Source organism: Euprymna scolopes, chromosome 15 (assembly GCF_053919585.1).
Source record: "Euprymna scolopes isolate OS-2025 chromosome 15, ASM5391958v1, whole genome shotgun sequence".
In the NCBI taxonomy this organism is placed as follows: domain Eukaryota; kingdom Metazoa; phylum Mollusca; class Cephalopoda; order Sepiida; family Sepiolidae; genus Euprymna; species Euprymna scolopes.
In genome coordinates, this window is record NC_136496.1 from 93083993 (window position 1) to 93100057 (window position 16065).

A 16065-nucleotide genomic window follows, 5' to 3' on the forward strand; every position below is an offset into this window, starting at 1 on the left:
GAAAAAAAGTTTTAATTGTACGTATCTGTTATGGAATGAAGTTCGCCGAAAAGAAATTTCACTTAATTTCATCAAGTAGTTTTTGTTTTACAGCGAAAAAACAATTTATGATCCAGAGCAAAAGGTTTGACTTTTTTTAGGAAGAAAAGCTAGTAATAAAGATGGGGAGGGAGTGTCGGCACTTTAAATTGAGTTATCTCCCCTGTAGCATTTCTAAAATCAAAACAAAAATTTAAAAAAAACCCTAGATGTCTGCCTTCAATAATCTACTCGATCAAATTAAGTGAAATTTTTTTTCTGAGATCTTCAGTTCAAAACGGATACATACAATATAACCTTTTTTTCGATATCTTCATTTTTTTTAATGTCTTGATTAAACTGTACAAGTACCAAATAAATAAAGTATTACATTTAAAAAAAAGTCGCTTCAGTATCTGAATTACATTTTGCTTCAGCAATGTAAAACTACAGAGGAACGGGTTGGGCAACAAATACAGAAAGGTTTACAGAGAAAGATGATAAAAGGAGGAGAGGTAAAGAGAGAAACATAAAAGATGGCTGGAGGGAGAGGGAGAGATAGAAATTTTAATATAAAGATTTTTACACATAATTTCACTTCTATCTAAATTTATATGACTGAGTAATGCCAGGTAGCCCCTGCTAAAATATTAGCTTTTACCCATTTCAAAATCTACTGAGAAATTATAAATAGAATTGTCTATTAAAAATAATATTTGTTTTATTTATTTAAAGAATATTTAGCTTTCACTTCTTTTATATATTTCTTTTTACAGTAAAAAAGAAAATTGTAAAAGTATTTAAATTTTTACAATATATCAATCAAATGGTTAAAACACTTAAATAGGAAATAACAATGGATACATTTGGAAGGCTAAAAATCAATGCAATTTTTTTTTTTTTTTAAAATAAACAAATTTATTTGTTTATATCAGATATATTTTGATGCTATACATCCTTATCAGTGGAGAGTCCATTTTTTCTTTCTCTTCCTTTACTGCATGGTGGAATTCTGTGAGCGAGTGTGTGTCAGTCTGTGGGTCTTGATAACGGCTTGATATAAAAAAAAGTCATCAGCAGAGGTCGGCATCGTTTTTAGCCTTCCAAACATATCCATTTATATACGTAATTCTTATTTTCAATTAATACACAATGCTTCAAATGCAGGTAAAGAAAAAGATTTTTTTTTTTACCTTATTATTTAAATGGGAATTTGTTGCATTCTTTGAAAGTATTATTTTGTAAGATTGAATTTGCAAATTTTAAACCGAGTAATGTGGAATAATTTTTTATTAACTAAAAAATAATTTTTTCATTTATTAAAACAATCATCAATGAGCTCGGATATACGATTTATTTTCTTGTTTAAGGGCCACTACCCCCGGACTTGGCATTACCAACAAAATGAGGGGGGGGGGGAATGAAATTACAAAATTTTCTTGGATATGGGTGGTTACCAGAGAAAGTCTCAGTAAAAAAATTAATTAAAAAAAAATTTGTTATCGTTTAATGATAAATCATATAGCATTACTTGATTGTAAAAAAATTTCAGATTTAACCTTACAAAATAATGCTGTCAAAAAATGTGACTTACTCCTATTTAAGATCTGACTTTGAAGCAACAATCGTATATACAGTTTTTCTCTTCTACTGAAGCAACCACCTGTAAAATTAGCAACAGCAAAATGAGAACGAAAAAAGGAAAATAACTTTTATTTGATTAATGTGAATGCCATTTTGATTTAATAAAAATTTTCCAGCATTACTTTCTAAAATTTTCAAATCTAATATTAAGACATTTGCTGTATTTATCCAAAAATATTAAGCTAAGGAGTATTTTTATAGAAAGATGATATACAGCTATAAAATTTCCACTTGTTCCTGGTAGTTTATCAGTGAATCAAGTGAAAATATAAGACATTTTGACAGGAGGAGAGAAGGACTATTAGATAGTAAGACTTGCATATACTCTTCTGTCAAAATAATTGCCACTGTAAATAAAACAAATGTTTTTTTTTATTTAAAATTGTGGCAATTCATTAAATAAAAAAAAGATATTCTCTCTTTTTACTATAAAAAGCTAAATAGAATTCAAATCAAAATGAATATCAATTTTTGAAATGTGTTTAAAATTTTGTACTGTTTTAGTCGAGGGGACAACATATTTGATTTACGAACAATTAATTTTAAAATGGGTGAAGTTAGTCTTTTATTTTTATCTTAGCACAATCAGATTTATAACCATCTTTGCTAATCAGACATCTTTTTTTTTATTTAAAAAAATGCAAAAAAGAAAAATGGTAACATACTAGTGTTTGTGGTTGATATGAGCAAAATAAGGCATGAAAGATGTTATCTTAAACATTATGACACAAAACTTTAAAAATACACGATTAAAATGTGTAAACATTGAATAAGTAAAAAAATAAGCATGGCTGCCTCTTGCAATTTTGTAGACCAAGTAGCTGTCTTGACCTTGCGATCAAAAACTAAGATCGAGTAAAACAGAAAAAACCGACTGGACTTTGTTGAATCTGTTTAGTTTGTATCTTTATGAATTTATGTCGAAAGCGAGTAGCACGAATAAATTCGGCGAAATCCTTTGCTGCATCATATATTTACATAAATTATTTTTCATTTTAATTGAATATAGATTTTATTTAAAAATAAAAGTTCTATAAAAGTTGCTTAAATCGTTTGTCATTCTAAAGTATAAAAAGAAATTTAATTTAAAATAAAAAAAAATTGTTTAAAAGTTGTTTAAATTATTTTTCATATTTTTTTTTCTTGCATTTATTCTACATAAGTAAAAATAAAAGTTGTTTAAATTGTCATGTTCCGAACTGTCAGCTTCGTTCGTTTCGTTTCACTCGATTTTGGTTGTTGATCGCAAGGTCAAAGCAAGGTTCATGCTCTACGAAATTGCTGATGGCATCCATCTTAATTCTATGTGTAAACATTTTAATCATGCATTTCTTTAGTTTATATGGGTAAAATAAACTTTTTACTTGAAATGACTCCTCATGTAACAATATTCAAGATAAACATTTTGAATGCCTACACAAACTTATTTTTCTCATATCACCCACAAACCCTATTTTGTGACGTTACCAAAAAAAAATCTTGTGTGAAAAGTGATAACATGTATGAACATGAAATGCCTCAACACGTTATTATCCAGATGTTATTAAGCGTGAACTAAAAAATGAAACAAAATAACTAATTTTGTGCCCCTGATCTTGTGTGTGCATTGGTTAAATTTGATAACGTTTTTAATCTTTTGTGTGTCATCCTGTGTAATCCATTTGTTTCTCCTCGCTTGATGTCTGTTTCCTTATCGCCTGATCTCAGAAATCTCTCCGTGGACGGGTCGTTTCTATGCCCTTTTGGATCCTTCCTATGCTAAAAATAACATCCCCATTATTGCATCTGTCTCTGAACATCAGCCGACAACTTGGAGTTCCTTCTATTTTGATCTGCAAATGTTGGTTTTCTTGTTCCCAAGTAGGTGACACTCATTTTATCTCTCTTTTTTTTTTTTTTTTGTGACCAAACTGTAAATTTCTTAGTTCTTGTGCAAAATTCACCCTATATTAAAATACAAAAATAAATAAAAATCTTTATAATGTAAGTACCTGTGACAGAACGAAAATATAATATTCCAAAAATCTCATAAATTGATCATGTATGTTTTATTTTTAACTGAGTAAATCAAGTTTTATGATGCCTCGCCATTCTTGAAAATAGTCTGAAAAAACGAGGAAGATAACTCAACAATAATTAAAACTTTCAAGAGCTTTGTAAGGTCTGTGAATTCCTATTAATTACTTAAAAATGATTTTCTTTAAAAATATAAAACTACTTGATCAATTTATGTGACTTTTAGAATGTTTTCATTTTGTTTCATACAGATTTTTCTGTATTTTTGTTTTTTAATAAGTGGAATTCTGAACAGGAACAAATTTCTTTGTCAAAATGCAGACATGGGCTTGTCACGTTTTCTCGACCATCTCCATGTCTACAGGTTCTTCTATTTAGCATATCTTATTGTAATGGAGCTTTGGTGTCTGTTTTCACCCAAAATTTCATCACATTCTCTCATAAGTGTTAGAATTGCAATATTCTGAAATATGAAGAATTGTCTTTAGTATTAATTCTGTTATTGTGTCTACAATCAAATTTAATCTTCCATATATGTAAGTTGGTGTTTTGACTGAGTAAAGTGTGGTATCTATTCTGACACTGCACTTCATATTTTCTGCCGTCAATTTGTGAAAAAAGAAAAAATCCTTCTAGACCAAGATAATTTTATTCTTGTCCAAGTCCAGAATACCCCTTTTAAGGAGCCGGATTTTTCTTGCATTAAAAACCAGGGTACTTGTTCAGTTTAATCAGGACATTAAAAAATGAAAATATTGAAAAAAAAAGTTATGTTGTACATATCCGTTATGGAATGAAGTTCTCTGAAAAAAAAATTTCATGTAATTTGATCAATTAGTTTTTTTTTTTTTTTTTTTATACAGCGAAAAAATTTATGATACTGATTGAAAGGTATCCATGTTTCGATTTTTTAGGAAGAAAAGCTAGTATTGAAGATGGCGAGAGGGGTGTTGGCGTTTTAAAGTTATCTCCCCATGGCATGTTCTAAAAATCCGAACATGGCTGCCTCCAACGTGCTGTGATAAAAATGTCTTTTCACTGAAAAAAAAAAAAAATACTACTCTATCAAATTAAGTGAATTTTTTTTTTACAGAACTTCAGTCCAAAACGGATATGTACGATATAACTTTTTCTTTTTTTTTTTTTTTTTTCCTCAACATTTTCATTTTTTAATGTCTTGATTAAACTGTACAAGTACCAAAACCAGTATTGTATCTAACTCTCCCCTTGAGGGGACTTTTATTTAGAGGTAGTATTGAAATGCTATTTTTATTCTCCACATATTGTACGAAGGTAAATGTAAAGGTGAGACCATTAGACAGGTGGATTCATTCAAGTACCGAGGTTGTACTATTACATCTGATAAGAGTGACACGGAAATCAAGAAAAGAATCACAATGGCAAATTCCGCCTTCCATAGCATGGCGTGCATCTTACGAAACAGAAACATAAAACTGAACACAAAAATCCAAATCTTGAAAACACACATATGGTTGATTCTCTGTCATGGTCGCGAATGTTGGACGATTATGAAGGCTGCTGAAAATTGTTTGATAGCAGCAGAGATATGGTTTTTAAGGAGAATTCTACAAATCTCGTGAACAGAAAGGAAGGCAAACAAAAATCATGCGCAAGACAGACTACAGCAGATCATTACTCAATACCGTCCACATCAGACAGTTATGGTTCTTCGGCCATTTAATGTGTCATTAAATATTTATTCATGGTATTTGTTTTGTAGAGGAAAATTCTTGTTTTTGCAGAGCATGATTGAGTTTTATAAAGGAAAAAAAAACAATAACATCAATGTTTGGTATATTTTTGGTCTGGAAGTTGGTATACTTAATTACGGAGAAAACGTCGCTGTACATGAACAATATATTTGAAGGCCTGAGAGCACGTCAACCCAAACTTTGTCTTGTTTTTTTCCATTCATATTTTTCTATTTTTCTTTCCCTTTTTTCTTTTTTTTTCTTTCTTATCTTGGATATTATTCATATTTTTTCTTTCCCAGCTGGCCTGTACTTCTGTTTCAACCGTCTTACTGACGCTAACATCTTCATTGTTATGTATGGTGTAACCAGCATCTACTTTGCTGTAAGTCAGTTCATCTTTCATCTTTTCAATTTGTTCATTGCTGCAAATATGAACAAAACCTTTTCTTTGTTTTTTTTTTGTTTTAACCTCAAACAAGGCATACTGCCATTCAGATATAAGGAGCTAGTGTGATGTCTGTTCACATTACATTTAAACTTCTGCATGTCAGGGAAGCAGAAAACTGGAAGGGAATAGCAGTCTGAGGAAAGAGACTTAGAGTAGAAGGTTTTCTGGCAGCTGGGGACCTAAATAGTGAAGAGGTGGGATTTTGTTGCTTGTTGAGTTGGGAGTATTTACTATGTTAAGAGTTCATCGGAACACCTATTAAAGTGCTTGTTAAACAAGGATAGGGATGCAATATTGTGGTGATGGCACAGAGGTTGGAGCTTTGGTGATAGTGTGACATTAGATTTAACTTCTTATTCATTTTTATTTTTGAGGACCGCAAGAGTGAGAGACTAGTTATATGGCAAGAATACTACATGCGTGGGCGAATGATGGCTTTGTAAAGATATAAGATGCTCTAAAAACATTCTATGCTTGAATCAAATCTATCGGCAAAAGAAAAAGCAAATTGCAATAAACCATGTTAAAAAGACACACGTGCATGCATGCGTTTTATTCAAGCTGATTTTAAGCCTGGATATGGCATATTCCATGGAACAGAAACACAAAAACCTAAAATGCTGCCTTTCTATTGAAACAAAAATATCATTTGAGCAAACTAGTAAAGACTATAATTTGGCACGCATGAAAAATTTATCGAAAGTTAGATTTAAATTTCCGTTCATGTATGCCAGAATCATGTCCCCATTCACATTCTCAACTGTTCAAGTGAGAGGTATTCATCAACAGATCAACAACCATGATTCAGCTAGCATTGCATTGAACTACAGGTTGACCATTGCTTCTTGCAGTTTGTCCCAATTAGCTGAAATAATGTGTGTTGTGAGTTTCTCAAATTTTCCTCTACTTGAAAGACAACTTATGAAAGTCCTCTAATCATTAAGTACAGTTTTAAAAAAAAAAAAAGAAGACATTAAAGATGTAAATCACTTTTGTTTATTGAGAACATCAAAAGGTATTATTTGTGAGTTCAAATTGAACAGGTATATAAATTTAGAAACATTAATATGAAAATTCAAGTATTTGCTAAATTATTGTCCGCCATTTTGAAAACAGTCTTAAAAAAGACAAAACGATTTTTATTAAGTTATGTTGTAATGTGTACGAATTCCCATCAATTGCTTAAAAATGTTTTTTTTATAAAAATAAAACTGCTTGATCAATTTAGGTCATTTTTGGAATATGTTTTCGTTTCTTCAGATTTGTATATCATATAGCTTTTACTTTTTTCTTTTTTTTTATGGGAGAATTCTGAACAAGAATCAACGTTTTATATAGGATTATCTCCCTTTCAATTAAGTACTTCAAATTTAAATAAAATATGCATCAAGTGCGCTTGAAAACCAAATCACAACGTAATATTAGGAAAATAAACAAATATTTTACTTGTTTGAAATTATAACATATTTTGGAGCTAAACTCTATCCGCAGTATGTTTTCTTTCTTTTTTTCTGTTCTTCTTTCTTGAAAATTGAAGAAAGAAAAGTCTGTTTGTAAAGAGCCGCGCGTTGTATCTCAGCGGTTGTATTTTGAAATATTAGAACAGTGTGTGTAGGCAATGCGAGAATAACGTCAAGGGTGTGAGTTCCATCGGCTCTTTACAAACAAACTTTTCTTTCTCCAACTTTACATGGCAAGAAAGTAGAAAAAAAAACAAAAAAAAACATACTGAGGATGAAGCTTAGCTCTGAAATATATTTATAAATCTCAAGCAAGTAAAATATCTGTTTATTTTCCTAATGTTGCATTGTGATTTGGCTTTCAAGCACGCTTGATGCATATTTTATTCAAATTAAAACGTTTTTATATGCAACTTGCACTCTTGACTTCAAATTTAATTGAAAATTGATCTAAATGATGGAAGTTAGTCATAATATTTTTGCTTTGTTAGACTTGTATCATCAGTCTAAAGTTATTGTTGTAGCTGACTATAAAACTGAAAGTAGTTGGTTCCTTTGATTTTGAATATCCATGTAAAGACAAAACAAAAAAACAATTGTTTACAATGCTGAATCGAACTTATTGAATAACTTGTCCATTTGGATTTTAAACATTTAATTTTAGATGAATTTAAGATATGCATAAATTTGTAAGATATATGCTTTTTTGTTTATGAAAAGACGTTTACTTGTATTTTGTAATCCATACAATTTTCCTGTATTTCATCGTTTTTTTTTTTTTAGGGTGTGATGGTGCGTCTAATGTTGGTACTTGCCCCTGTCATGTGTATTCTCTCTGGAATTGGTCTCTCATCAACACTTTCCACTTATATGAAAAATTTAGATGCATCACGAAAAGAGAAGAAATTGAAACGACCAGATTCTTCATATCCTCTCAGAAATGAAGTAAGTACGCAGGATTGTTAACTCTTTATACTCAGCTTAATCTCTATAATTATAGACCTATAGACTGTGGACCTTGCTTGCTTGCATCTTGTCTTTGATGATCGAGTGATTCTCTCTTTTATAAAAGGGATGACAGGTGAATTTATATATATATATATATATATATATGCCCTCTTCATTGCTTGCATCTTCAATGATCATGCAATTCCGTCTTTTAAAAAAAGGATGGCAGGTGAATTTTTATATTGGGTTGGAAACTAAGTTCTTGCTGTTTTTTAAATATATTGTTTTGCAAATTTATTTTCAAGTCAAAATCAAATGATTTCTACCGAAAAGGTATTGAGAATTTTGTTGAAAGTTGGCAAAAAGTTGTGAACACGAACGGAAAATACATAATTGATTAAATAGTTGTTAGTTCTTATTTTAATTTTTTTTAAATGTAGATTTAAAAACCGGCAAGAACTGAGTTGCCAACCTTATATGCTTATGTGCATGGCACAGAGGCTAAAGAATCTTGTCTAACGAATGAGGGTGGAAAGTTATATATTTTGGTTTTGATTCTAGCTGATGGCACCCAATTTTTATATATATATATATATAGATAGATAGTTTTAATCTCATTACTATATATTAGGTTCAATATAATAATCAATAGAGAATTGTCTCTATAATAATAAATATGTAATTTTCATGAATTAAAATATCATATTTAAGTGTATCTTTCAACTTCTACGTGGTGTGCTAGTATTACTTACAAAGATAAATTGTTTGTAATGTACTATAACCATGATTTCGTAGATGGTGTAATTTTTGAATTTGGAGTTGAATTCATAATCTCTGTGTGTTTTTAGTTAAAACTAGAATAAGATTGAATTTTCCTCCAAATTCAGAAATAATACCATCTAATAATCATGGGAACATATGAAACCATGGTTACAATATATTAAAAGACACTTTTTTAACTGATATATATATATATATATGTCATACCTGTTTCATGCTTTCTCAAGTTCCAAATAAGATCAAAGTCACTAGTTTTTTTTAAGACTTGGTTTTAATTAATAAAGGAAATCGTGAGAGAAAGCATTCCTCTTAAGATGGTAATATAATTAATAATATATACGAATTGAAAATTGTAAGATTAAAAAGCCAGTACAAGACACTGATTATAACATACTGAAAATATTGCCTTTGAAGAACACACAGACTTTACTTTTCGATAGTTACACCATATTACAAGGAAGGAAGGGGGGAAAAAGAAAAAACCAAACTAATCCTGTTTCTGATGATAGCATTATATTGACGAAACTTAGTTGATTTCAAATAAATCAATGTTTATTTGAAAAAAAAAGAATTCTGCATTATATTGGCTTTTGAAACTTACAAATTTTAAAATGTAAACAATGCTTACATTGAAAAAAATTCACTAATATTTAATACTAAAATATATAAATACTGAATATATATATATATATATATATATATATACTAGCATGGGTGCCCGGCGTTGCCCGGGTGTTTAGAGGTGTGTGTTGAGCAAAAAAAAAAAAAAAAAGTGGTAGTAGGAAGGCAGACTTGAACCCGTACTGTAAAGTAGGAAAAGAACGGGGGGAAAAACATGGTCTTTGCTGTTATGACCACCGTCAAACCGGAAGTGATGTAGGTTTAAATTAAGGCTAGACAATCGAAAAGAGGGGATGACTTTTGAAAATATCAGCTAAAAAAGCGACCCTTCCCTGTAGAAAAGTGCCCAGTTGAGTGTGAAGAAATTAATGTTCTTAGCCAAATTTTTGGTATTTGTCGTCTGAAGTGTCGAGCTTCAAAATGATACTTATCTTGTGAAAATCCGTTGCCTTTTAGGCGGACATGCAAACATATATACATACATTTATATATTGGTAGCTCAAATTTTTGACCCAAACTGACTAAAAAGCTTGCCATATCTCTGAATACCCTTTAGGTAAAATTTAAAATATTTAGACCAGAAATAGTTTGAGTAATTTGGTAAAGACCGCAGAGGTAAATTTTTAAAAACTTTAACCCCTATTATGACCCCTTAACATTCATTGTTTTGTGTACAAATTAAGTTATATCCATATCCAATGAACCTATATCTAAAATTTCAATTGTTTATCCCCAAAATTGGCAGAGGAGTTTGGTAGAGTGCTCAAAGGTCAAATCGTTGAACTTTGACCCCTTAGCAGCCAAATTTCTGGCCGTAAATGGATTGCAAAGATTTTCTCAAATCTTAGTACCCTGTATATCAAATTTCGAGTCTGTACACTGAAAATTGCGTAGGGAAATATACACGCACGCACACACAGACAGATAGACAGAAACTTTCACTTTTATAGATATATATAGGCACCGCCAAAACTGGGGGGGGCAGGTCAGTACTTTTTGACGGACCGTCTTTTTAAAAATCTACCAAAAATCAGGTAATTATCCGATCAATACGAAATTTTCAGCGATTATTAGGAGAAGAATGAACTTTATAACAGTGTACTTATTTTTTATAAACGATATTTATATATATATATTTTTTTGCTAACAAAACCCCCCCTTGTTTTGAAGTGGGAACAAATATGCTTAAAATAATCATCTGAAACTGAAATCAACATATTGTGTTGTTGTAAGGGACAGAATTATAGATTCAAAAAAAAAAAAAAAAAAAAAATTGTTTGCATACCTTATTTTGACGTCTGAATATCAGAACTTCGATTGTGTTTAATTATCCCGCTTTTGAGTTTTGAAGTGTGAAATTCGGTGAATATGTTAAGTAAAATAATTAATTTAAGTTAAGCAAAACAAAAAAAAAATTTTTTAATATTTATACGAAAAAAGCTATTTTAAAATTTTTGATAAATAAATTAACAATTTTTTTTTAGCGAGCCGAATAATGCATGACCATTATTAAACAGGGCATGCTTTGAATAATCGATACCAAAAAAAAAAATTCGATAAATATTGTGCCCTTTGTGTTAAAAATAGCATCTTTTTTTTCGATCCCGTTTGAAAACGTTTGCCGCCTTTCGACTACGGTGGACCAAACGCGCTGAAATAATTTTTTTTTATTCTGCTTTAAATTGCCCCCCCCCCATTTTGGGGAGCCTGGCCCCCACACACATACACATTAAAAACCAAACGCATACAAATGATCATCCATCTGGTACTGGCCAGCCTCAGCTTAATGATACATTGAAATTTTCGTCACTGAAAAATAAGTTTTTTTTGGCCTGTTTGGTCTTCCATAGTTTGCTTTTTATCAAACGAAAACGTAAACAGAGTCGATCTGAACTCTACGTCAACGCGAAATATCTGGTTACCTATATGAATAAGTGGAATTATTTGAAATTCAGGTACTTATATTATAATATTTTTGCATATTCTCTTAGAAAATCATCCTAAATCTTAGTTAGACAATAAATAAATTAATTAATTATTTCAAAAACCCTTTTTTTTAAATATTTAAGTACGTTCTTTGTGCAAGACAAAAAATGTCAATTGTTAACTTTTTGGGAAAATTTAACATTTAAAATTGAATTAAAAATAGTAGAAAAAGTTTTACATTATTCTGTTTTCTATATGATAAAATTCAGGGTTTTATCTTTCTGGAAAAAAAAAAGTTACTCAGAAATAATGGATTTTAATAAATGTAATTTCGTTTTAAAAAACAACAACAACTTGATTTTGCGGCCATTTTTGGCGGTGCCTAGATATATAGATATAATATTAAAATATAAATACTGATTACCGTCACTGGATTTTTTATCTTCCACCAGATTATCCATTCATGTGTAATCACCTTTTTCTTTACCATATTCCCTCTGCTTAACATTTTGTTTTCAAGTAAGATCTTTGACTTGTTGTTTCATCAAATACGTCTGCATGCAAAATCCGATCCCGCATTTTGCTAATTCCTACCCTCTGATGAAAAGGAGATTATTTCTTCGAAACTCCGCGGATGAAGGACTATCCATTTATCTAGTGTTTTCTTTTTAGATTAAATATGTTTATAACTCATTTCAAAGTGTTTTTTAACATATTTTATTAACTGCTTGCTCATATATATATATATATATATATATATATATATATATATATATATATATATTATATAAAGCTGAATGTGTGTGTGTGTCTGGTCACGAATAGGCTCCTATATGGCTGACTATTTTAGAAAACTGATTACATATAACGATAGAAGATGTACTGAGACACAGGAATGGGTATGTTTGATCTAGCAGAACGGTGGTTCATTAAAATTATGGGGTCTGCGTTTGCGCCTGGTCCACAAAGTATGGAAATAAAAAATTAAAAAATTAAAAAAAAAACGTTTACAAGTTTTTTTGATATAGATGTACATAAGAATACTTTGATAAGTATGTTTTAACTTAAATAGGGATGGTATAATAAAATTTTGGGGTCTGCGTTCACGCCTGGCCTCCATAGAATGGAAATAGGCACAAACTTTAATAAAGACTTTTAATATCTATCTGCGTACGTATACTTTGATAATTATGTTTCAGTTTGAAGAAATATGATATAATAAAATTATGGGGTGTTCGTTCGCACCTGACCGCCATAGAATGGAAATATGTCACCAAGTTTAACACGGTTTTTTTAACATATATCCACAGAATATTGTGATAAGTGTTTCAGTGTGAACAGGTATGGTATAATAAATTATGAGGTTTATCTATTTTATTTTTACTTTCATCATATTTTGCTTTGATTTTGATACCCCCACATTCAACCCAAATTTACAATCCTTCCTTTTCATAACCTATCATACTTTCATAAATCAAAGTTCATTTTCTGTAGGCTGTTTTTGAACCCAGTCAACAACTGGTACTTTTGCTAGTATATATATATTTACATAATATTAAAATATATAAATACTGAATATATATATATTAAAATATATATATATATATATATATATATATTAAAATATATATATATATTAAAATATATATATATATATATATATATACTGTTTTTTGGGGAAAGAATTCTAACAAAGTGCTTGATTACAAAGAAAAACTTTTTCAATATAAGAGCTTAATATTTATTTATTTAATAGTACAGAAGTTCAGAAAAACGTTGGTACCGTCGATTTCAAGCCCAACATAAATGGGACCAGTTAATGGTAAAACGTAACTGATCTTAGGCTCTCGTCAGCCTAACATCATTTACGTTTGACCATTTACTGGTCCCATTTATGTTGGGCTTGAAACCGACGGTACCAATGTTTTCTGAACTTCTGTACTATTAAATAAATATATATATATATATATATATATATATATATATATACACTAGCATTTCAGCCCGGGTGTATCGATGTGTGTTAGCAAAAAAAAAAAAAGAAGTGGTAGTAGGAAGGCAGGCTCGAACCCGTACAATATATTTTGGATGAAGTCACTACGTGAAACTTCCTTTTAGTGCACTGTGATGGGTCCCCAGTTAGAGTAGGTAATCATTCCATTTGATTTAAAAATAATGGTCGATTTCACCAGTTTCAATGGCAATAAAAATATGGGAGGATAAAGCATTCGTTGATCATCATTCAATCCTGGACAACATTAGGTCTCCCTACTAGTATACTATATATATTTAAATTGTATATATTCTGCCAAATGCAATTTAAATAAGCTTTTTGTTTTGTAATTTTTAAGAACTTTTATTTTGTGAAAGTGATCGGGAATTTCTTTTTGTATTTTTAAATCTAATTAGCACAATGTTTCAATGATTAAAAATTTAAATGTTTTTAATTTTTTTTTCTTTCATTTTTTTGCTACAAACCTTTTGAATTTCTGTTTAACTGAATTTTTTGTCTTTCAGATTGCATCTGGTGTTGTACTAATGGTCACGACTTTCCTTATAATGTACACGTTTCACTGCACGTGGGTAACATCGGAAGCTTATTCGAGTCCTTCCATTGTTTTATCGGCAAGAGCAGGGGATGGTGGCAGGATTATTTTTGATGATTTCCGGGAAGCTTACTATTGGCTGAGACACAATACGCCTGAAGTATGACATAAAACTTTTTTTGTTTTTATATCCTCGTCTCCCTTCCATTACTTAAAAAAAAAAATCCTGAGAATATATATATATATATATATATATATATGGAAAGGTAGTTTGCTTGAAGCATTGTTGGTAAATGAATATTGGAGAGTGTAAGGTAATAGCAATGCAGGGAACAGTGTTTGTCCATTTTTGGTCATAGATCACATTGTTTCAACACGGAGTTCCTTGCATTTCTCCACATTTATATATTTAAATTGGTTAATTAATAAACCTATCATGAAGTCAATATTTGTTATGGTGCTAAATGGTAATAAAATGAAAGGAACACAGGACTTTTAGAAACAAACATGTATTCAAATATATTACAGGCAAGGCGGGTTGAGCAATACCATTCCTCCACTGTTGGGAGTTTGCACACAACCTCCTTGGCCACGTACCAATCTCTGACTGCCGGGCACCGGTACTTGTTACCTGAAGTGACGTCACGAGATAGTCCATTAATCCCATAGAAGGGCGTCTCCAACAATATTGGATATATTTCACATGTGTGTATACATCTCTAATTATCACAATTAGCAATTTTGTTAGGTAGATTGAGGTTAGGGTTAAAAAGTTTTCAAGCATTGATCAAAGAAAGTCAATGAATAATTATGAATTCTGTTTTTAAATTCTTTTGAATGAATGGTCATCTCTGTATCTGATACAAAAATAAACTGATTTGTTTTGTTTTAATATCTTTGTTTTAAAAATCTGTTTATTTGCTATTCAGGATGCCAAAGTGATGTCGTGGTGGGATTATGGTTATCAGATAACGGCAATGGCAAATCGGACGATATTAGTGGATAACAATACGTGGAACAATACTCACATATCACGGGTGGGTCAGGTATGTAAAAAAAACTAGCCCCCCCCCCCTTTTTCTTTCTTTTTTTTTTTCTTCTACTTTTATTTCTTTCTTGCTGAATTGTTCATATTTACACACACACACATATATATATATATATATATATATATATATATATATATATAAAGTGATTGTCTGTCCATATGAGGAACAGTCTCTGCCAAACTCCTGTCAATTTTTTATCTACAGACTTGAAACTTGATATATAAGATTTGAACCTGTAGAACAAATTCAATTTGGTCTTTAGCTGGTAAAAATGGCTGCTAAGTGTTCAAAATTGAAAAAAAAAAAAAATTTGAACTTGGCAGGCGTAAGTCAAATTAAAGTGCTTCTGTATGCATGCGCAAAAATACATTTATCAGTTAACCTTATTTTTTGCAGTTTGTAAGCATATGGATTTAGATCAGTAAGAGATAAAGCTGGAGAGCTATGATTTTTTTCTTCGATTCTAGTTGATGGTACCAAAGTCATTTTTTTTTTTTTTTTTTAAATTTTGAGATCACTATTATATATTGGGTACAATTGACTATAATAATAAATATGAAATCTGCATGATTAAAATATATATATATATATATATAAGCATATTTTACGACTGAGCAATGCCGGGATGGCTTGCTAATTTCTCTATAAAGATAGGTATGTTTGTATTTATATATTTTTATGTATAGGATTCACTCCTAAACTAATGTACTTATTTATTATAGAATATTGATACTAGTCAACACGATTAACTTGGATAAATTTTTTTTTTTTGTGTGTGTGTGAACTTGATCATTAGAGTTGTGAAACTTGCATGCCCCTTTCCTCCAAAAATAGAGTAAACAGTTGCTTTTTATCAAATTTTAAGACTTATTATTTATTTAGTATTGTGAACTT

General features: G+C 30.2%; 1 protein-coding gene across 1 annotated transcript in view; it reads left to right on the top strand.

Moving 5' to 3' along the window:
- LOC145293987 (dolichyl-diphosphooligosaccharide--protein glycosyltransferase subunit STT3A) overlaps nucleotides 1–16065 on the top strand; it is a 55818-nt gene that overhangs the window by 27919 nt on the left and 11834 nt on the right. Inside the window, exons 9-13 of the mRNA XM_080140880.1 lie at nucleotides 3370–3522; nucleotides 5693–5775; nucleotides 8085–8246; nucleotides 14094–14282; nucleotides 15052–15168. Of these exons, the coding sequence (XP_079997006.1) occupies nucleotides 3370–3522; nucleotides 5693–5775; nucleotides 8085–8246; nucleotides 14094–14282; nucleotides 15052–15168 (704 nt within the window). The remainder of the gene's footprint in view (nucleotides 1–3369; nucleotides 3523–5692; nucleotides 5776–8084; nucleotides 8247–14093; nucleotides 14283–15051; nucleotides 15169–16065) is intronic.